Genomic DNA, 24,548 nt, shown 5'->3' with positions numbered 1-24,548 from the left:
TAATTCACGTTAATTAAAAATGTAATAGATATTTTACAAAATAACAAAAAAATTATGAAAAAGTTTTACGGATTATTATATACCACATTTATAAAAGTAGTGCAAAAACGATGGTTTATCAAAAGATATTCCAATAAGAAGTAGTATTTTTTTTATCTGTGCTCTAATAGAAGTATGTAAAAATATGACGTTATAAAATAATGACATTTTTTTATGCAAATACTTTAAGTATTCAAGATGATGTATGTAAAATTACATTTGCAATGTAGAAATTAATTTTTTATATAAACTAATATTTATTTGTTCTAAATCTTTATAATTAATCAGTGAATCGCGATGAAACTTTAAAATCGTTTTAAATATTTAAAGTACTTATGCAAACATATTTAGAATTTTGTTTCCTTTCTTGACTAAGTAAATTAAAATAAACAAATTCTATCCATTTAGATCTTATTGATTATTACTTAAATTTTAATTTATAATAATAAAAATAAAAATAATAAATAAAATATAAATAAATAAATAAATGTAAATAAATACATAAAGCATATAAATAAAACATAAAGTGTATAAACTATAAAGATGTATTGTTTAATAAATATAGAATGTTAAAAGCACAAGTTTCATATCTATCATATCAAGTTTGTTTGAATATTAATGTATATGCTATATGCTGTTGTATTAATGCATCTATCATACTTTGAATAACTGCAAATAATTCCAGCATTTTTCTAATTTAAAAAAATAAACATTTAACGTTTGTCAAACATTTAATAAATAGATATAATCGTTCAAATTAAAAACAATAATTTAAACAGATTAAAATTATTAAATAAAAAAAATCCTTTGTGACGTACACTTTCATACAGTTTGTGAAGCGAAAAAGATTAAGTTAAACGAAAGATGTAATCATTGTAGCTGTCTGCTAAAAATGGAACAGTTTATTCAAGAAGTTGACAGACGAGCGATGCCCTGCGGGTATCTGCAAACACCATCGTCTTACAGACGAATGTATAGAAGCAGAAGGCAAAAGAGATGGCAAAAAGAGACGGTTAAGATATGAAATGTTTAAGATAGACAGTAGTACTCGTAGTATAAAATATGATATATTCCGAATATATTCTGATTTGAGAATTTTAATACGAAACAAATCATGCAAATGTAATACAATAAAAAATAGAAACAAAAAGCAGTTACCGTAGTTTACGCATATTTGTTTTATACATTAGTAATAAAATAATTTTGTTAATAATATATATATATATATTGTAAATTTGAGTATTGTATTATAATTATCTCTGCAGTTACACACAACTACCTATTACCACTGTTTGCTAAAATAATTGACCGCTACGGCTATGGTTGGTGTAATTTTGCCTGTGGGTGTTCGCGAACGCTGCATTTTGTTATCAACTTGTTCAGTGTCTGCATGCAATTATAAATTATAAAAATAGTATCTGTGAATTATTAGATGTAAACAATATGTAAATTTTACACGAGCTCTAACGTAAATTTTCGGCAAAATTAGTTAATTCAAATTTAAAAGTTAGCTTTTCTATTTGTATATATAATTATATTATAATTATAGAGAAATCTTTATAATGATTAAATAGAGCAATTTATGGACGCTTGTTGTTTTTTATGAATTCAAATAAATTTATCTATTTAACAAATTAACATTAATGCAATAATAATAATTCACATTAAATAACTATTCTATATATGTATTTGTTTTTCCTTTTCTCTTTATTTCAAATAATTTTCAGAAAAGTTTACTTCAAGAAGTTTTCACTTAGATATTCTACTGAGTAGCTTTTTGAAAAAATTCAATCAACCTCTTTTGTCCTGGTTTTCCGATCTAGCCAATACCAATAAATGCAATAAAGAAAATAGTAATATAGCTACGATAACTTACCTCGACTGAATTGCTCGTAACTGGCAATTACCCTCTCAGCATTCTTTCTTGCGATGTAGAACCACTCGCTGCTATTGCTCAAGTACTTGTACTGGATTGCGAGATCCTTCACGAGGACGCCATCCTGATTGGGCAGTCGGTGAGCGAACGGACAGTATAACCACCGATCCCGATACTGTAATTTATCGTAACAATTGCCGGCGGCGAAGATATCTTCGTCAAACTCGACCATGGAGAGAACGCTCGCGTGCAATAGATACTCTGAGGACAGCATCACTTCCGGTGCGTACTTCCAGAGCCGGGTGAGCATGTTGGCACGATTGACAGCGAATTCTGCCTCTAGCCTAAACCTCTCCTGCGCATATTGGTCCACCACGCCTTCGCCGAGGTTTAAATCAGTGCCTGCAGTGCAATTCTCACCCAGAGTATGCTGGTTCTCGATAATTCGCAAGAAACGCGTCACGATGTCGACTTGGGGTCTCTTGCGAATCAACTCGGGCGATGAAGTGTTCATCGGTTCCTCGTAACTTGTGTAATCCAACACCACATCTTGCGAAATCTCTTCCTCGAGGTCACGGGTGGTTTCGCTGGTATCTTCGAGCGCATCGATACCGAGTGTCTCCGTCGTGTTATGGTCTATCGCAGCTGCTGGCACAACGGTCCTATTTAAGGATATTGCCTTCCTCAATTTACTAAGGGCGTCGTCCTTGTAAGAGCTCTTGAGGGAATCGGGATTCGATCGCAAAATACCGTGGCTCTCCGAATAATGCACTTTGAGTGTATCTTGGAGATCTTTCGCAGTCTCATCGTTGATCTGATCCGAAGACCGGATGTTCGTATTATCTTTGGAAATATTCTGTTCAATTATCCAGGAAAGATTACGCGTGAGAGGAATAGCGGAATTTTCTTCAGCAACATTTCCTTTCTTTCCGTGATACAACTTGAGTAAACTTTCCAGTCCTTCTGAAACATTATTCTCAATTCGATCGAGAGATTGGCTGTTGACCGAGTTATCCTTTGAGAAATTTTGTTCAAGAAGCCAAGAATGATTACGTTTCGGTGAAACGGATCCTTCCAGAAAATCACTCACTTTTTCCACTTGACGCGTCTTGAAGTGATTCTCATGATCCTCGCGAATGTCGGTTCTGATCCTATTTGCCGCATCCTTCGAACTATCCCTCGTAGATTCCTCTATCTTCTGCCGCGCGAAATGGCTTCTGGATCTTCCGTGACGGATCTGCGATCTTTCGATGCTCGACATATCCGTCTGCTCGATCTCCGTCCAGAGAATCTCCACCGGTCGGATCTCTGTCGGCGAAACTTCCTCCAAGGAATGACGCTCCCTCGTTTGCGATCGCGTTTCCGCAGAGCGGATTCTTGTGGCTCGCTCTTCGGCAACTTCCGCGGCAAGTTCAGCTGAGGAGGCACGAACTTTCCCGGCGTCGAGGGCGATTTCCGCGGAGTGACGTGCTGACGTCGACGAAAGAATCTTTGCCGAACGTATCGCTACAGCGCGACGGCTCTCCGTCGGGCGCGTTTCCACAATTCCGTCGAGATTCTCCAAAGTCGAGCGTATTTCCGTAGGATATTCTTCCGCACGTAAACGATTTTCGTACGCGAAATGGATCTCCGTCGGCCGGAAGTGGTTTATAGGGCGATCTCGCGCGATTATGGGACGGATTTCCGCGCGATGATATTCCGAAGGATGATTCAGCATCTCCGCCGCTTCCGCGTCTGAACGTGCGATTTCCGCGTTCGGATGAATAATCATCGAGCGGGTCTCAACGGCACGAAATTCCGTCGAGTCGACGAGCTTGCGGTCGACAAAGGCCGTCGAGCGGTGGTTCAATTGATGCCGCAGGTACTCCTTCGACTTTTCGATTTCAGGGACCTTCTCGTGGTGGCTGGCGAGGGAATCTTGCGTGAACGTGAGCAAGATGAGCGCGCACCAGATGCCTGACGCACTCATCTTCAGCCGCTCATCTTCCCGTTCGCGACAAACCGTCCGCTTGTTACATCCACCCGCGATGGCACGTTTCCTCGAGCCTAATCGATCTCAATCCCGACATCTCCACGACGTGATTATCATTCGCATATAGCAGCGGCTTGCAACAGCTGCTTACGATAACATGACATGCTTGATACATTAGTGAGCATTACATATTTCTTGAGAATCAATTTAACACTCTCTCCTCTTCGCCGGAATTAATTTCAACGTCTCCATAAAATGACCGTCATCCATCTCTCCTCGACAGCATATATGATTATATTATCATTTCTCTCGAGATTAACGTAATTTCAAACATTACAACTTGGATATCAATTTCTCGCAAGTCGTATTTACAATACTTTTACTTTTAATTACGATATATTAATAATGCGATATTTTATAAGATCTCATTGAAGGTAAGTACTTAATTTTAATGATTCTTACGTTCCTCCTGAATTTCTGGTCCTCGATTTAAATTCTATTGCCAATGAGAATAGCTCTCTAACATCTTCGCAATTTTACTTCTTCCTTACAGTATTTAACAGATCCCGGTGTTGAGCAGCGTCTTCAGAATCTCTGCGCAATCTTACGTCTCTCCAGACATTATAGTTCTTAATGAATGATATTCTCTTAATAGACTCGATACTTAATTGCTCCTGAGTGGTATCTCCACAATCAACTTATCCTCCGCCTGAAACTAGCACTATTTCAATGTTTGCTTTTCTTACCATCGAAACTCACGACCACCAACTTCGACGGCGGATATCCCACGGTAAATCGATCTGTCGGTGATCCGTTCTCGTTGCTCTTGAGATTAGACCGTGCGTAAAGTGTTTTTGCGCGGGTTACTAATCGAGAAGTCTCCCACTTCCCCGTTCTCTCTGAACGGTAATCCGATTTCCACGCAGATACGCCTCAGTCGATTTTTGCGCAGCTCATGTAGATCAAAGTTTTGCGGAGGGCCAATCCCAGAGTTAATGCATTATTGGATCGATCGGCGAATATGAAAAACGTTCGAAGCCGAAACTCGAAAGCCTTATACTCGATCTCTCGAGAACGTTACATTGATTTAATTTATCAAACCGATCTCCGGGGTTGCGGCCATATCGTTATGATTGATCGACAATTTCATCGCGTATAATTATCGCGCAATCGCTACCGTTCGCGATTCAGAGCGATAAAAAGTTCTCCATTGATTCTGATATTTCTGATATGATTCCGTTTCTTCGTGAGTAATTTTACACGAGTGCAAATTGTAATTAATTTTCACCGACCTGATACCGTCCTGATTTGTCCTTTTCAATCCCGATTTTGTGATTCACGCACATCATCATAGATCATGACACACTCACATATCGTATGTTCCTGCACGGTAAATCTGTCGTGGTGAAAAGTGCAGGCGTTCGCGACGTATTGACGGTATTTTAACGGAAAATTCGCACGCGGCAAAATCGTCTACAGGCACCTGTCGCCGTTTTGATCCACTAGCGATTAATGATAGTGTTGACGTTCCAAACATTGTTGTACGCCTAATTGTTATAGAGTATACATGTATTTATTCGTTCCATTAGTCAACTGTTTCCTTGCTTATATGTTCACTTGTTTGGCGAACAATCATAATCGTTTACATAACGCGTGCTTGCATATGCTCTGTGTAATTAAGTGGACAAGTTAAGTGGATAGAACCGTGGATAGACGCGCATATGCTTTCTTCATCAATTTTAATCATAAATTATTTCTGCGCTTTCGGCGTTAAACATCGATAAAATTTAAATGCGAAATGCGAGCAAGAATACACAAACGCATATCGCCATAATAATAAATCATACAAATTAAATGTGCCTTCAATTATATGGTAATCATCAATTTTCGCGAAAATATTGAGAGTTAGCACAATATTTTCATGATTTCATCAGAAATAATGTCCATGCAAAATTGACGTTAAAAGTTGCATACAATTCAATTCCTATTAACGAAAATTAAATCCACATCGGCATATTGTTCCGTAATTATGTAAATTAATAACTTTCCTTTGAAGTGTACTCGAGGCTCGATTACAGATTAACTAATATGATCTTTCGATAAATGCCCCGCGGTTTTATATAGAATTTCACTCGTAATCAGCTAAATATTGAAGACCACAAAAATTCAATTTATAAATAGAATATCGCATTTTAATCGATCAAATAAATAATCTTTTTAAGAGAATTGCCCGCTCTCCCGCCCCCCCCCTCTCTCTCTCTCTCTCTCTCTCTCTTCTGTACAATATCAGACATTAATTTGGCTTCCCTTCGGCGATCTTCTCAAATTTTCTCCTATTTTTTCATGAATAAAAAAGCATAAAAGTACAGAAGATAAACATAAAGATTGCAAGAATTTAATCGATATTTTCAAAATAAAGAAACACGAAAAGAATTTTTTTAATACTAATAATTTTAATACTTTCAAAGTATTAAAAAGCTACGATAATTATCTTGATAATCAATTCTTATCAAATTGTCTTTAAAATTCGATTTACAAAGCCGCATTGTCTCTTCGGATTAAAAATTGTTCCAAAATGCATTCATTTTTAAAAATCTGATAGCAATTAATCCCATTCTTTCTATTACAACAAATTGAATCGTGTCACATTCGGTCTATTTTTTAAATTAAAAAGTGGAAATTTCAAAAACGAAATTCTAAACGCTATTTTTTAATTAATTTAATAAATCAATAATATATCCTATAGAATTCCATTTTAAACTGGCGTTATTAATCATTTCCGAACAATTATACATGAATCGCTCATAATCGGTCATCTGTCATAAATGTTCGAGATTGATAATCGGATTAGCGGACGTGTATTGACATAGTTTTTGCAATCGTAATCGCACGAATTGAACTACGTGTAATCTCCTTGTAATCTCGTATCTCCTAAAAAAAAAAAAAAAAAAAAAAATCGCGTGCGATCCACCTTACAGTAGAGAATCTCTGACGGAGTGATTTCTTTCTTTCGCGCTTCTCGATCGGGTTCTCTTATCTAGTTTCAAGTTGGATCAACGGATCGAGGGTGCAGACTCGACCTGCGGGCGATCATTTTACGATGATTCCCTGGAAGAACAACGAACTTTCTCTCTCAGTTTCCCCAATTCTGCTCCCTTTCGCGCGCGCGAGTCGGCGATCGCGACAGACCTGTATGCGCTCGCACGCGGCGTCAAACTGACGACGAGGGTTGGGAAACCCGCCACCCTTCGTGCCAACCAATGTGTGAATGCAGGGCGCATGATCTCTACCCCTCTCTCTTGCAACGAGCGATGCAACGAGCCTCGCTCGCGCCGGCATCCCGACGCTCTTCCGTCGCTTAATCTAGATCTTAATCTTCATCTTCGGTACGCCATCTCCGCGCCGTTTTATGCTTCCTAGTGGGACGTACGAATGGAGCTCCTGCCTCAATCCCATTCCGCCGTGGCTGAGGAACGTACAGTTACAAAATATACGCTCATACAGGGTGTGCCAGAACCGCGTTTTTGAAAATTTAACGTAACGTTTCAGGAACTTTTAACATTCTTCACATGTTACACGTTTTATTACAGCTACGCCTGAAATGGAATTATTCTAAGAGTAAACTTTGTTTATTCGATGGCAGCTACGAAATGTAATTTTCAAAAACTAGAACTATTTCGTTTTGAATTGGACGCCCCATTTGCGTCCATCCCCGATATTATGCAAGAGAAAAACCGATTGAAATTAGTTAAATAAAAAAAGTGCAAAGACACAAAACATTCTATTGTGTATCTAATGTTTGAAGGACTTGATGCTTCCTCTTTTAAACACAAAAGATAAAGACGACCACCACGAAAACGTAAATAAATAGTTACGTTTATAGGGTATAAACAACTTTTTTTTATTAAAAAAAACAAATGAAAATTTATTATTTGTGAAAACAAGACCGCTTCGATAAAGCTAAAGTTCTTGTAGAACTCGCTTCGAAAATATTTCCGCTGAAAATATGTATCTCTTTTAGGAATTTCTATATTTCATTTTAATATATTTTAATGACATGATTATTTATTTACTTTTGTAAAGTTTAAAAAGTTTTAAAAAGATAACTAACGCTGTTATTTGTTTTAAAAGAATTATATCCATTTTACATTTTCTCTTGACTGGTCAATAATTCTATCCGACAAATTTTAAAATTACAACGCTATTCTTATCTTTAGTTACTTTCTGATGTATATACCATATATTAATTTACGTTTAATCGTTGATTTTATCTTGACATATTTTTAATATAACATTATCTACTTGTATTTTTTTCCATACATATAAAACATTCCACGTTTGTAGTGTAAGTGTAAATCTTCAAAATATATGTATAAAAAAATACGAAAATCAGAAATTAAACGTATATCAATATTATATTATACATTAAAAAATAATTAAAAATAAGTATCGTGTTTACATGTTCTTACTTTGAGAAAACGAACTCTTTTATCTCTGCTATCGAGTATTAATATCATCTTTATTCATTTGACCCGATTTTTTCGCCTGTTATGATTCATCTCGTTTCGTATCGTAAATATTTGAGGTTCGAAAGGTAATATGGTGAATGTACACACACATATATGTATATACATATATATGTATATATATATATATGTATACATATAATATGTGTGTGTGTGTGTGTGTGTGTATATATATATATATATATATATATATACAAAAGTCTAATATTAAGCTTTTAGGGATGACTAATATTAATCCCGTTAAGCTTATTAAGCTTGAAAAGCACGAGTCAATAAATTTTAATTCCAAATATAATCTATAGCCGCATAATTACATCGTGGTAAAGGAAATAATCGCGGTAGTTAAGGTAAACAGATTAGGTAAGCCATTTTCAATAAAAAATAAATAATCAAAAATGTTGCATTAATCAGAGTTGTAAAAGAGAAAAAAGAAGAAAATCGGACATTTCGTTCTATGATTTCTATGAAAATTTCAACGAGATTTATCACGCGAAATTAGAAATGCTAATATAACATTTAACTTGAAACGCATATACTTTATATGAAATCTGAATACATTTGAAACACAATTTTTCTAGTTTTTTTTCTTTTACAAAAATTCCACGAATTAATCCATGTTTCTAAAAATGTTGACCGTATCGTATGTCGTATGACATACAAAGTTATTGATATAGTATTTCCAACGTGATGTGCAAGTTAATGTCACCGAAGAGAGTACGGCTTCCTTGTTTTATATTTTTTATAATTTTCCAGTTCCAACCAAACACCCTTTCGCTCTCGAGTGCGAAAAATGCACGCTTCGGACGAGATGAAAAAAAGGAAGCCCAAAAATCACAGAGAGTTGATCGAATTGGGATCGGCCACTCGGGATAGTGCGAATCATAAAAAAAAAGATAAATGTGGCTCGATCAAGAAAAAAAAAGAAATAGAAGTACAAAAAATGTATGAAAAAACAAAGTTAGATAAGAAAAAAAGTTAAAAGTTATATTTGACGAACAGCTTAATATTAATCTAATTGTAAGCTTATTGAAAAGATATAAATCAATAAATTTCAACTTCCAAATAATACGATCTGTCGCGCGATCATATTATTACAAAGGCGACAAATAATTGTAATGTGAAGGATCCGAGTTGTCTCGCGCAACTATTGAGGACCTTTCAACTTCCGAAAAGGAGGAAAGGGGCTGAGGTCGAAATTTATTCAGCTTCCGCTTCGTCTGAAAACAGACGATGAAATTGAGCAGAATGATTGTGTATCTTAAAATAAGATGAAAATTACAAAAATGAGCAAATTTATTAGAATATTTATAATTTCATTAGTCAGTCTAATAAATATGCTCATTTTCATCTGATTTCAAGATATACAATAAAATCTTTACAATTTCCAGCGAGAATGCCGAAATTGAGATCTTTCTGATTACCAATAAGAATGTCGATTTTCGAACTCAATCCGGAAATAAACGCCTAATTACATGCATGCATGCACCCACATAAACCGATAAATATGACGATAATACATCTCGAGTTTCGTCAAAAATCGCCAAATTCTGATATCTCTCATTTCCATCTCTGCGTTTGAAGACCTTATCTTTTGAATGTCGAGATATCAATATACTGTGCGCACGAGAGAATGTACGTATTGAAATACGTATTGATATCTTGATCATTGCGATCGATATATCATAAGAGACGAAGGTCCGTATTCAGAACGCGCTTATAATGTTAGCGCGCTAACAAATCTATGAGAGATTCTGTATATATGGTTAGTATTCATACTTCACTTTTATCGATAAATACGCACATTTAGCACGCAGTTTACGTTACATCAAGATCCTGCCCTATATTTTATGATTAAGTTTACATGGAATCGTTTACGTTAAGTTTACAATCTTTTTTATGTAAACAAACCAAGCAATGTAGAATATATAAATTATTATTATAACTTATAAATTGGATAATACCATACAGAAAAAAGTAATTAAGTTTTTTATGGTAAATCAAAACAAGATAGCAATTTTAATGCAAGGACAAAGAACGTAAACTCCGATGATTCATAGATGGTTTTACGCATAGATGACACGTAAAATATAATCTACATAGTTTATTTACTCATATAAAAGCATATTATTATATTTTACACATAAATACACAACTCTGCGTTACATAGAATTTTTAAAATAAATGCGTGTATATTTATTAATAAAAGTAAAATGTAAATACAGATTATCTCATACATAAAATCTAGATTTGTCAACGTATTACGTTATAAACGTGGACACATACAAAAAGATTATATTTCGGAACAAGACCGAATTTTTTTGCTTTTCCTCATAGAACTTAAAAGTATAAAAAAATTTATCGTAACTCCTCTTTGTTTGGAATAAATAAAAAAAAAAAATGAAACCTAAAAGAATAATCTATCAACGTTTTCGCTTAACCTAAAAAAAAATTGCGTCGCAAATTTATTTAAAAACTTTTTTAATCAATAATTTTTTCAAAGGATTAAAATTCAGTCTCGCAAATTAAAAAAAATTCGCGCTTATTCACTTTTAATACCTTTTATTTACCTGTTTTATTTCTCTCTTCTTTTTTTCTTGTTATTGCTGCTGCCGCGCGCGATGTTGCGCGCGTGATCAGCGCGGATAATTGCGAATATTGAGCAACACAGTTGGTTGCAACGGGTAGCATGCGCTAATTAACTCCATTATGCGCCCCGTTTCAGCGCAGGGGAAGGGAACTTCGTATTTCACCAGGCAATTTACTCGTGATGGACTAAAAAACGCGAGCGAGGCGTGACGATTTTTCGAACTGATGCGACGCAGCGCAAAGTAAATATGGCGGCGGGCTCTCCATCGCGGTGAACCACTCAGCTAAACGCGTTTACCTATCGCGAGGATTGCGTTAAAAAATTGATAACATACACACAACCAATGGCATGTAAACGATCGATTATTCCATAAAATTTAATATAACAATTAGTCCGAGATATTTTCTCGCAATGTATTTTTTATTTTGTATTTTAAAAAATGTTATTTAAAATATTAAAAATACAGCAGAAAAAAATATGTAATATTATTTTTTAAATATTAAAAATATAATGGATATAATGGACGATAATAATTAATAATCTTTTAATTTTTAATATTTTTTGAGTTTAGCATTTTAGCTTTTTGTTTTGATGAAAGCGCGTTATTATCGCGCAAAAATTTATGCTTTCGCCAATGATATTTTCTGTGAAATTACTTATGTATTTATATAGGGTACAGCAATTAAAGTGACGCATATACGGAAGATAATTTTCCTATACAATTTAATGTAATCATAATTAATCCGATACCTTTTCGTAACATTTTTAATTGTAATAAAAATTGAAAGCTCATCGTCAATTATACATGTTATATATAACTGACGATGAGCTTTAAATTATATATTTTTTTTTTTAGTTTAACATTTAAAGCATAAAAATTTATGCTTTCGTCTTAATATTTTTTTATCTATAAAAGAAATTGCTCATTTATTTAGGATCGCAATTAAGTTACTCGTTTTCATCTAGAAAAGATAATCAGAAATGTGGTAAATAATTGATGCTGCTCGTATTTCGTCACACACATATGTATATATGTATATTATATGTACGTATATATATTTCTGACAAATAAAAATTTATAATTCTTGTATATATTTACATGAGAGCCGAAGATATAGGCGTATATGTGCACATCGTATTAAAGTCACAGGCGAGGAAATTGAGGCTTGAAGAATGGAAGACTCGGACTATCTTGTGCCCATCGAGCGTGTGTCTCTTTGGATTTAAATCAATTAGAAACACACTTCGTTCGCAAACTCTGTATCTTCATAGAGGTACAGAAAGCTCATTAGAGTCGCAGAAACTTGTCCTTCTGTCGTCATGAGAAGGCTTGTATACGGAGTCGTTCTCGCGGGATGACCCCGAGGATCTCTCGGGAATAATCGTTGCACAGTCACTTCAAACTGGTTATTCGAGAACCAGCACCGTGACGAACCCTCAGGCATGTATGCTCTTGTTTTCTCTCCAACTTCATCGCAAAGATTGAGCGAAACCTCTGGGAGAAGGAAGAAACAGAGCACCCCCGGCACTTCGAATAACTAAGTACTCGTATTTTCGCCAATTACGATCTCTCTCCACGTATAGGTTTCTAAATCGGAATGGACTCTAGGCAACAACAGTACACACACTCGTCTCTTGGGCGGCATATATTTCCAAGAATCTTTGGCATGTCGGCAGCTCTCTCGTTAAAATCGCGTCTCTGCTAACAAAGGCGAATGAATTCGCTGGTTATTTTATTCCACTGTTTTTTATTCCTTGTTTTTAAAGAAATCTCTCGCAGGTAAAGATAAAATAATATCGCTCGCCTTAAGAAAAAAATTATTGCTTTTTAAAATCCTACGAATAAATCTTACTGAAAATTAATAAAATACCTCTTTCTTCTCGCGGTAACTTCGATCTACAGAATATAATATCAGATAACATAATTTCTTTCGTTCTACAGTACAGAATATAAAATCATAATATCAAATAACATAATTTCTTTTGTTATTTCATGTAACAAACTTGAGAGCGTTCTTTTCGACAAGTATAAAGAAATGAGCTCTTTAAGTTTGTTACAAATCCTATGGAACACCCTGTATTTTTGGAATCATAATGTTACAGTATTATATATATCTAAATATTTAAATCTTCTTATGTTGTTAAATCCTTGAATACTCATATATTCTTAGACGCTTATTTTCGTTTTGCATTTAATATCGCGTGTATTTAACAGCCACGTTAAAATCTCTAGCCTCTCCCCCTCCCCCCCCCCCCAATTATTAATACAAAGGTCAGCATTTTAAAAAATTTCATAAACAAAGGTACAAAAAGACCAATGTTTCTTCTTTTATCGTGAACTTGCACTCCGATCAGACACATATGTGTAGTCTATCATATTACAATCCTTCGACTAATTTCACGAAAGTCATTTCACTAGTAGACGGGTGTGTCGTCACTTGTTTTTCATAATCATCGTCCGCCTGGTCACGCGACCGCAAAACATGCCAACAATGAAGATCACTCCGATTATAGTAAAACCGACGATCATGAAGTAACGCCTCGCTGGAGAACGATTTACCGTCGTGTATAATTCTTCGAATGTATTTGGCGCGATTAACTGTAATGCGATAAGTAAAATACAATTATTCCGAGATAAGCAAAAAAAAATTAATAGTTACATATAATAGTATTTTTTTACAGACCTTGGCAGCATTTTTAAACATTTCCATTCTCGTAGTCAACATTTTGTAACAATCAGGTTGCAAGGATTTATTACTGTCTTCTAGCGCATTTTGCAAGCACATTATATCTAATACAATTATTATTCAAATTATTAATTCTATTATATTTACACATGTATACAAAAATTAATAAAATTGAGTAGACTTTAATTTGGAAGGATTTGTTCCTGAAATTACTTCGTATTTTCAATCTATAATTACTAATAAACAATATGACATACGTCTTCCCGCGCCTTGAGGTATAGCACTACAATATTTGCTGATATCCACAGCACAAGCTTTCTGCAATAAGGGATCCACGTTGATATCAGCTTTGCTTTGTTCTATCAGATCCGCGACTTCCAAACGACATTCTTCCCTCATATCTCGATTTCCAGCATTGAATTTCCTTTTAAGACACTCTTCAACAGCACCAGGCTCATTTTCATCCGATTGGCATATAGTTTCAATCTAAAAAAACAGAAGAGAAATTTCGTAAACTTGTTTGAAATTAAATTCTATAATAACTCTCTCTATATTCTTATGCAATAGTATTCAATATAAATTATTCAATATAAATTCTTAATTTTTCATGAGATAAATAATAAATTATAATTTTATAATTTTTTTTCACCTCATGTGCGCACATCGTTGCTAATAACGGATTTAAATGATAATTTAATGCAGCTTCTCTGAGAATGTTAGCCATTTGATGCTCGCATTTAGTAGTCAGCTTCGATTCTCGAAATCTGATCTTCAAACATCTAATTACTTTTCCTTCGAGTTCTTTGTCAGTGCGTTCGTGTATAATAACCTATAGTAATATATATTCATAAATTAATTATTAAACTATGTTAACCCACATCGTAAATTACTTGGCATCATAATAGAAGTAGGAATTCAGAATAGATTCGCCCGTATTCAAAATGAGAGTATCCACATAATAACGCGTAATAAAAAATATATTTTTCTTCAAACTATTTATATTTGTTTTAAGTAATCATTTTTAAAATAAAATACTGATTTTTTTGAAAAAGTATTTTATATAAACCATAATTACTATCTTTAGATTACCAAAAATTATATTCTTTTGAAGTAGACATTATTACTTTTTTTTCCGTAAGCATTATCTTTGGACTGTTTGAGACTAAAAAGATTATACACATATAAAAAAAGTTATAAATTTTAATTACAACAAATGCATTTTGCATTTTATTCCGATTCTACCTCAAATTCAAACATATACAAAAAAAGTAAAAAACATTTTCGATCATAAAACTGTACAATTGTATTCTTAAATATTGAAAGAATATACCAGAATTTTTTCAGATTTTTTTAGAGTCCAAAAACCTTTCGAAAAACACAACGGTTCCTTCAGCGAGCTTCGCGATCCAGGTGATCTATATCACACTATTCTGAAGTGATAAAATTCAGGATGGTCTTGGAGGATTAAATTAGTTACATATAGATTTTCTTTTCTACCTCTTTGCAATGTCTTTCGATGTCATAACCACACGAATTTTGCAATGCAGTATTGAACCTATAATCCGTATTTTGTTCAATCATTCTTCGAACCACAATGTTTTTACATTTATCATCGAAAGTGAGTTCGTCTTTGTATCTTTTAAGGCAATCCAAAGTTTGTGATTTGCTCACATCATGGCAGTACTGTTTTATCATAGCTCGGCAGATGCTCAGTAAAGGAACATCACTGGAACTATCTTGAAACTCCTGTTTCCTTATCTTAAACAGCTGTTTATGACACATGTCCGATAGTTTAGACTTGTGTGATGCCAAGCATTCTAATACCTAAAATAACTTAAGTTTCAGTAAAGTTTATCATAATATTAGAATTTGCTAGAGCAGCTATTTAATTAAAGAGCCAGCAACAGAATTTAGAAAACAAAGAACAGATACTAATTGTTATTAACAAATATTGAACAATGAAAATAACAAGTATTAAGTAGGTTTATATAACTTTAAAAAATGTAAAATTTAATTAAAATATTTTCTCCAGTTATACACATGTATATGATACACACATAAATAAACAAAAAGAGCATTGTTTTAAAAGATATTAGCTGTGTTCTGATATACACTATACTATCAGTACTCAAAACACTGTCAATACCTGTGAATTGCCTGGTTCCACATTAAAACAGAATTGTTTGACATCTGACGCGCAGGCCGCTTGCAGGAACGGATCGAAATTAATATTTTCTCGTTGCTGATAAAGTTGTGCTCGCAACTGTTGCCTGCAATCCTTCATAATACGATGCTGAGAATCTTTCATTATATCTTCCTGTACAATGGAGCTTAAGCATTCTATCACATTGGCTTTTGTCTTCGATCTATGTTATAATATATTACACAATTTATTTTACGTTCAAAATATTTAAATTTTTATATATTAAGAAAATTGAATTACTTAGGGCACCATCTCTTAACGTAAGGCCTGCATGCCTCCTTAAATTTGTATGTAAAATGATAATTCTTTAAAGATATCAGTTGAAAATGTTCCACAGCTGCTTTACATTTGTAGTCGGTGCGTGCATCTAGCTCGTTTTTATGCTCGATAAGACATTCCATCATATCTCCTTCATCTTTTCCATATTTTAATACTTCCTAAAAAATGTAAACATCATTAACAATAAAATAAAAATAATAGTAATAAATACTAATAAAATAAATAATTAAAGGCGCAATGACGTACCTCGCAATGACGTTCCATAATATGTTGGCATGCGGAAGAAATTATGGGATTTAATTCAACACGTTCAGCTTGTTCCTCAGTAAAATTGCCAACTGCAAACTTGCATTTTTCTTTCAAGCTATAATTAACGTAAATTTAAATAAAAAATTTAATATTTTTATATCTAACTAAAATTTAATATAAAAAAATAGCTCGGAATTATTTCTGAAAAAGTTGCAACAAAAATATTCATCAAAACATTGCATATGTGAGATGATTATAAAATAATTAAAAATTATCAATAGTGTAATTCCAAGCTTTTTCAAACTTTTCTTGTGTAATTTCTATTATTCAAGATAATCAGTACTTCTCTAAATTATCCTGCAAGCATAGAATTTCTTCTCCCTTCGCAGTTTTGTCATAACAAAGTGTTGCTAGTTCATTGAAACATACTTCTTCTATCTCGGGTTGTAAGTCAACATTCATAGCACGCTGCCTCATGACTCGTCTAATTTCTTCTAAACAATCCGCTCTCAACTAAATGGAACATTAAAAAAAAAACGATTAAGAACTTTTTTTGTGAAAATATAATAATAAAATGTTAATAATGTAAATTCTTACAATTTGAAAACTGAATTATTAAGTTTTAACTTCAATTAAGAAGTAATTATACATTTAATAATCTTACTGTCATATTTTTCTGGTACACATGCCGATACAAGCATGGCAATACCAGTGGTCCAGTTTCAGGATCCATTTGTTTACCATTACCGGCCCACGCGGTTCTTGCATGACACAAACGAACGGCATCGAACTTACACGCTCTGTACAATTGCGGATCAAGTTTGAAGTCTCTGGCGATAAAATACTGTATTTGCACCAAGGCAGTTTCACAGGCCTCGGTCATTCTTTCTGTTCCTAATTGTTCCATTAAGCAAGATATTACTCTAGCATCTCCACCGTGTACCTAAATTAAATACTCAAATATTTAATAAAAACAAGAAGTAATAAATGCATTTGACAAATACATAAGCTGTAAAATATATTTGAATAAAAAAAGCAAGTTTAAAATTTCATGTAGAGGCCAGGATTTTTTATATGAAGTCATTAGTTACGTAAGCTGAGTTAAAATCTATAATATTCTATGTATAAAAATAAGTCGCTTACGTCTCTACAAGCTAAATTGACCACAGGTTGACACTGTTCTCTTAAAACTGGATCAATTCTCCAATCTTCGCCAGCATCAGCTTCCATAATTAACTCTTCTAACTGTAAAATTACATGATTACATGATACATATTTCATTAAAAGATTATGAAATTTCTTTTAGCAACATAACATTTTTACAAATAGAGTTTAGAATTTTTAGAATATCATTCAAAAAATTTTGTAAATAAGTATGTTAATAATTAATTCTGAAAAAAAATCCATCCTAAAAATCCATCCTAAAAATCTTAATTCTTCTATCAATTATTTACCGCTCTTTGACATTCCGGCGCGACCCTCGATTTTCTTTTTCTTGTTCTTGTATGTTCCATTAAACAATGTATTGTAGCACCACCGACCTCGAGACTGTTACAAAAAGTCGTAATGTCGTTGGCACATTTGTGTACAATTTCTGGCGATAATCTGTAATCTTCCATTAATAATTTCCTGTGATCAAACATTTCCGCTTGACAATTTCCATCGATTTTGCTGCCATTCTTCATTGCCGACTCCAGACAAAGCAAAATTTGCGCCAGCTTAATCTCTTTGTCCTCGGACACAGACCGCCTGCAGTGATTATTTCTAATATCATCCCTACATGCCTTAACAAGACCTTTGCTAATTTTGTAGTCAGAAGCAATAAGCTTCTCTCTCCTTGTTAATTGCTCCTGACACTGTGCAGTCATTGATCTGTCAATATAAAAATAATCTCAAATACATATATGTATATATATATTGTATAGAAGATTACATATCTAGAAGATTTCTAGATTAATAAATCTCTTACACCAATATTGTAACATTTAACTTCTTACATTTAGACAATTAAATATCTACCTGTCAGTTTTATATTTCATTAAGCATTTGTAAACTTGACCACTGCCTGGTCGAATATTAGGACAAAACTTAATGCGATCATGAGTACAAGCCATGTACAGTTGACGATCTAATCTGATATTTTCCGCTTGAATTTCAGATACATGGAGAATATGCCTCCTACACTCGTGTTGCAGTTGTTCGACGTGTTCTTGCAAACAAGCCAATATCTGACCTTGTGATATATCTCTATATGGTTGTAGACTGTCGCATTTAAACTGTCTAATATCATGTGCACAGTCTGTCTTGAAGGGAGTCAGAATTCTGAAATCGCTGAAAGCAATCCACTCTAATCTCTGAATATAAGTGATGCAGTCAGGATCTCTAACTGTCTCTCGTTTATCGATCAAGCAAGATAAATAAGATCCATGGATTTTATCAGCACTGGAGCACTGCAAGGTATCCAATTGTGAACCACACACTCTTCTAGTTAGTCTTTCTATGTTTTGATTATCTGTGATATTTTTGATATAGGACCAAATTGCTTCCTGACATTTCTGATTAATTCCAGATATCTCAGTGGGCTGAAAAAATTTACAACAACAATTAAATCTAATATTCATTCTGCTCTTTTACATAGTATAGACATATACCTTGAAAGTCTGAATGCACTCGAGCAGCACAAGCTCATCGTTCCTATCTATATCCCCACAAAGCTGATTCAACTTATCACGGCATTGACCATTGATGATCTTTGGTGAACCATCATCCTCGGATTCTCTCTTAAGATTGTATGGAGATCTTTGAATCCTCTTAACTTGGACAAAGTTGTCGGAAAAAAGCCAACCAATTTTAGAAGGCTCGTCAACTTGCTGCGCGAATACATTTCCGAAATACGTTGAAGTTGTGCAATGCAACACCGACAAAACGAGTATCGCGAACAGTATTTGTCTCGTGTGTTCCATTCTTAACACTCAAACCTTACAATAAGCTAATAAAGCGAATCATTATCCTGTTAAAAAAAAATACATTATTGAACGCAGTTCATTCGAAATTACTTGATGTCACTTAATCATTAAGAATTGTTTAACATTAGAAACAGATCAGAGTATCGTTTAATTAAAGAAGAAAATTTAACTAAAAAGAAAAACACGACCTTGCAGATCTCTACGCCGTAGTCGATTTTTTTATTTCTTCTTTTCTGCGCTTGTTGATCATCTACCGTATGACGTGAACGTCATGAACGAGTAAATACAGATTGGTGCTGATACCAGTAATTGTCAGTGAACAAGTAGAGATACGATTGGTGCGGAATAATATGATGTACGAAATGAGAATATAAGATTACCGGTCGTGTGTTTTTACAACGTCATCTTACAGAACATACTGTACATTATTAACAGTACATTATCGATAGTTAATAGTTCGAGTCGGAACAAAATTGTTCAACTGTCAATAATGTAGAAATTTGGATAAAGCTGTTCATTTTGTTTTGAGAATGTAAGCAATATCCACGATTTTTTGTAATTTTTTTCTATGCTATTAGGTTAGACAAGGATAAACAATTAATTATTATTTATTATTTATTACATATATATACAAGAATGATTCAGACGCAAGAGCGCCAACATGTATAAAGAACTTCGAAAGGTATCTTAATTATGTCGTTTCTCTGATTGATGTTAATCTTTTTAATTCCAAATTAAAAATATCGAATATAACGGTAATAGCGAATTAAACTTATTCGGGATTATTTATTATTAAAAAATCGAAGCACGAGATGAAATAATTGTTTCTGAGAATACTCGCGGGCGTGTACGTTTATGAAGTTCCACCTAGTGGAATTTTAAAGAAAAACATCATCAGAGACGCGGCGATAATCGATGTCTCGAGTCTCGAGGATGCTCATTGGCCTCATTGCTCCACGCTCGATTTGACGATGTGCCGCTAGCTCGTAGCAATTGACGCACAGGCGGTTGTTCACTGATGGTGTTTCCAAAACTCGTCGTACCGTCGAGTTAGTCGTCGCGAAATCGCAAAATGCTGTTCCACTGTGATATATTTCACTTCAAAGTACTTACGTTCGCGTGTCTGCTGGTAAGTAATTATGCCGTCGCGTTGCCACGTCATTTGACGTTTCGCAAGGTGTCAATTTAATAGTTCCCTATTAACGGAAATCATCCACAATGTATGTTTCCATTCGTTTTTTTATCTCCCAATTATTATTTATCTAAACACCTTACACAAATCAACACACAAATCTGCTTCTGCCTTGTTGTGTTTTATGCAGCATAACCTCTACTGTCGTAATACAATAATCTTGCATATGAAAAAATGCAATCCAATCAATCTACACATAATTTGATTTAAAAAAAAAAAGGTCTTGTATAATCTACTGCAAAAAAAGGATTTAAAATATCCTTGCATACTTTCACGTTACTGGAACGATACTTTACAGATAGCATTCTTATTTATATGTTTATTACTATAGTTCTGTAATATTGATCATATATTGTAATTTATATTTATGATAGCCTAAAAATCATCAGGGTAGAAGATTTATGATTCAGAATAAAGGTTATATATCAGTAAAAATAGATGTGTATTTGGTAATATTTAAGTATTCTATTCTAAAATACATAATGCATGACTATTATTAAAAGATCAACTTGCATGATATACATTAGTGTTTGTATTCATAGTATTCCTGTATTCAGGTCTTATATTTAAAATTTCTTTAAATTTATCTTTAGATTTATTCTGTAAATTATTTTATTTGTTACTGAGCATCTAAAGATAAATTTAAAGAAGCCTTAAATATAAGATCTGACTATCTGATTATGAATATTGATATAGATTTTAATAAAACGGAATGTATGATGCATAATTAATACTGTGTATTTCTAGATATGTTTGCCAAACAATATAGCAGAGGAAGTAAAAGAAGGTGCCCTTTCACTCACAAGTAAAAATATTGACGAAACCTTAGGTAAAATTTACTTGATGATTTATATACATGATGTGTAGTAAATATTAATGCTAATAAATATAACTAAATGTAGTACCTACTTTTTTAATTATTAATGTTTTGCAGCTGACAATGAACTGGTGTTTATCAACTTTTATGCACAATGGTGTCGTTTCAGTAACTTATTAGCACCAATATTTGATGAAGCTGCAGATAAGGTTAAAGAAGAATTTCCACAATCTGGAAAAGTAGTAATGGCCAAAGTGGATTGTGACCGTGAAAGTAAATATATTTAAAATGTGACTATAAAATGCATGGTATAAACAGATATAAGCAGAATTTGAATATTAATTTATATGTATATTAAATAGATTAGATTTTATATGTATACGTTTAAATTATAAATATTTTTTTTTTCTTAGCCTCTGTGGCATCTAGGTTTCATATAACCAAATATCCAACGTTAAAAGTAATAAGAAACGGTCAACCAACTAAGAGAGAATACAGAGGACAACGATCAGTAGAAGCATTCCAAGAATTTGTCAGAAAGCAATTGGAAGATCCCATTAAAGAATTTTCCGACTTGAGAGAGCTTGAACAGCTTGACGATAAAAAACGTATGATTATAGGGTACTTTGAACGAAAAGATGTACCAGAATATGAATTGTTCAGAAAAGTTGCCACTAATTTGAAGGATGATTGCCAATTTTATGTTGGTTTTGGGTAAGATTCTTTTTATTTTTGATATAATATTATTGTAACAAAAATTTGTCTTTACAAATATTTATACAAATATTTCTTTAAAAAACTGATATAGATGCAAAAGAAATTTTTTTTTGCTAACATAACAATATCATATGATCTGCATTTTAATAATTATAATATTATAATTATAATATTTTATTTAACAAGCACATGTTCCAATCAAAACTGTGAAATTGGTCAGCATTTACATTTGCTGTAAGTAAGTGGTATACATAAGCTCATGGCTTTTGTACTGAGTATATACAAGATTATATTTTTTATTATCTTTTTTATATTATTTCTTTATTTTCTGCGTAATACAATTTTATTGTATTTTTTATAGTCTATTAAGATTATATCAGGTATCATTTTTTTATAGACAAGTTTTTCATATATGAAGATACACAGTTCAAAAATTATTAAATTTAATACATTTTACAAACGTTTCATTCAAATTTTTAATTTAACACAAGCTAAATGAATAATAATAATTATTATTATTTTGATATTTATCTTTTAATCATTTATTTTAATTTTAATTTTAAGAGATTTTATTAGTTCAGTTAAATGCTTTATTTATATTGTATAGATTGAATAATATGAGAATACTTCCTTTTATAATTATATTTCTATATATTTTTAATGTGTGACTGAAACAATATATATTTACTATTGAATAAAGAGTAGTCTGTAGTTTGAATATATTGAAATATGTGTAGGAATGCAAGTAAAGCAATGCATCCTCCTGGAGAGCCTATCATTGCCTTCCGATCAGACAAAGCTCTATCTGTTGAAATGGATGAAACTTACAAGGGAAGTTTATCAGTTTATGACGAATTAAATGTATGGGCACAGGAGAAGTGCGTGCCATTTGTAAGAGAAATAACATTCGAAAATGCTGAAGAACTAACAGAGGAAGGCTTGCCATTCCTTATATTGTTTCATGCTCCTGATGACTTACAAAGCGTTAAGCAATACAAATATATCGTAACTAAGTCATTATTAAGCGAAAAACGTATGTCATTCTATTTTTGCTTACATTATTTTCTCGTAAAACTTCAAATCATACCGATTTGATTTTTTTTTTCCAGAGAATATAAATTTCTTAACCGCCGACGGCCTGAAATTTGCGCATCCGCTGCACCATTTAGGGAAAAGCACAGCAGATTTGCCTTTGATTGCAATAGATAGCTTTAGACACATGTACCTATTCAATGATTTCAATGACATTTTTGTAGAAGGAAAACTTAAAGCTTTTCTGCAGGACTTGTATTCTGGAAAGCTCCATCGCGAGTTTCACTACGGTCCTGATGTCACTAATAATGAAATACCAGTTACTGGAAAACAAGTAAAAACGCCTACAACGCCTCCAGAGTCCGCGTTTAAAAAACTGGCGCCAAGCAAAAATAGGTATACAATAGTTAAGGATGAACTATAATGAGATCGAGCGCAGTACAGTGGGATTTTCGTAATTAATTTATATGCAGTATACTAAAGAAAAAGTGAATTGCAATCGGGAATTTTCCATCATTCGATATAGATATATATTATTTTCGTAGTGCGTTTGTAACGCGCGTCTTCTCAGACCTCGACGAATCCGTTTTCCTCTTCACAAAATTTATTCTCTCTATACTTTTCGTAGAATGAGATTGATTTCTTGATTTACTGACTTGTTATTTAATTAAAAATGTCGATAGAGATTATTTGTTAATTATATGATCTTCACATCCATATAGACAAGATACAACATAGCAATTTATTTTTTATAAAAAATCTCATGCGTTTGTACGATTTATTGTCGGCAAACAAACGACAAAGAACAGAAAGTTCTTTTCTTTTTGATAAAATATGTCTGTGGTTCTTAAAGTGAGTTGCTGAAAACATTTTTATATTGACTGTGAAACTTTATATCTACCAGTGTCAATAATTACGTATCAGATTTTTTTACTTATATTATAAAACAATCATGCAACTTAATATCGTTTATTTTTACAATTCCGATATAAATGCGAGATGATCTTTATATGTAAATAGATTTGATTTATATATCTCTCCTCTCTCGTATCTTATCTGTTATGTTAGAACTTTTAGCACAATGTTTAATAACATTTATATGCGATATTCGTCGAGAATCCGAAGTGTAAATGTGTTCGAGACTATACAATCTAATGCGTGTATGCATGCGTATATCTTTGATCGTATTGCATATAGGACAATTGTTTCTGAATGAAGTGTGTAATAGAGAAAAGGAAGAAAATGTGTGAGAGAGAGAGAAAGAGAAAAAAAGTACTTTGTCTATCGCATGATTCGAGCAAGTGAAATCTCAGCGTGCCCTCGTAAGATAGTCATAGAATGCATTATTGATTATTTGTATGATTGATGATATTGTTTTGCCTGTTAATAAACAATTTCTAAGTCAA

The 24,548-nt window shown here is 33.1% G+C and overlaps 3 protein-coding genes across 11 annotated transcripts in view; 1 reads left to right on the top strand and 2 right to left on the bottom strand.

The window, feature by feature from the left end:
• The window catches only part of LOC105153594 (uncharacterized), a 97,622-nt gene extending 90,130 nt beyond the window's left edge, over positions 1–7,492 (bottom strand). The window contains exons 1-2 of one of the 8 annotated variants that reach the window (XM_087406105.1): positions 6,864–7,479; positions 1,916–5,434 (exon numbers count right to left, since the gene is read on the bottom strand). In XM_087406105.1, the coding sequence (XP_087262231.1) occupies positions 1,916–3,884 (1,969 nt within the window). In that variant the 5' untranslated portion in view covers positions 3,885–5,434; positions 6,864–7,479. Of the gene's footprint in view, positions 1–1,915 lie in introns of all 8 variants that reach the window. The other 7 variants (XM_011068522.2, XM_011068523.2, XM_011068527.2 and 4 more) reach the window with 7 other exon arrangements.
• Positions 7,493–12,009: 4,517 nt separating this feature from the next.
• Positions 12,010–19,790, bottom strand: Glg1 (Golgi apparatus protein 1). The gene is made up of 15 exons (XM_011068521.2): positions 19,573–19,790; positions 19,070–19,428; positions 18,438–19,000; positions 17,873–18,290; positions 17,562–17,663; positions 17,083–17,361; positions 16,762–16,931; positions 16,416–16,533; positions 16,131–16,327; positions 15,834–16,053; positions 15,185–15,511; positions 14,337–14,516; positions 13,945–14,173; positions 13,685–13,791; positions 12,010–13,599 (listed from the first exon to the last, which is right to left on the bottom strand). Exons 2-15 carry the CDS (start codon positions 19,379–19,381, stop codon positions 13,435–13,437), a joined length of 3,387 nt encoding a protein of 1,128 aa, XP_011066823.1. The 5' UTR covers positions 19,382–19,428; positions 19,573–19,790; the 3' UTR covers positions 12,010–13,434.
• A 491-nt stretch (positions 19,791–20,281) lies between these two features.
• ERp44 (Endoplasmic reticulum protein 44) lies at positions 20,282–24,548 on the top strand. 2 transcript variants are annotated; one of them, XM_011068519.2, is made up of 7 exons: positions 20,282–20,513; positions 21,324–21,405; positions 21,511–21,666; positions 21,807–22,107; positions 22,297–22,344; positions 22,848–23,143; positions 23,220–24,548. In XM_011068519.2, exons 1-7 carry the CDS (start codon positions 20,457–20,459, stop codon positions 23,564–23,566), a joined length of 1,287 nt encoding a protein of 428 aa, XP_011066821.1. In that variant the 5' UTR covers positions 20,282–20,456; the 3' UTR covers positions 23,567–24,548. The 2 variants fall into 2 exon arrangements, with proteins under 2 accessions (XP_011066821.1, XP_011066822.1); XM_011068520.2 differs by lacking the exon at positions 22,297–22,344 and having other exon boundaries at positions 20,283–20,513.

The sequence above is a fragment of the Acromyrmex echinatior genome, chromosome 5 (assembly GCF_024713525.1).
Source record: "Acromyrmex echinatior isolate Ae372 chromosome 5, ASM2471352v2, whole genome shotgun sequence".
NCBI lineage: Eukaryota > Metazoa > Arthropoda > Insecta > Hymenoptera > Formicidae > Acromyrmex > Acromyrmex echinatior.
Note: the sequence above shows the minus strand (reverse complement) of the source record. Positions and strands in the feature narration are given on the sequence as shown.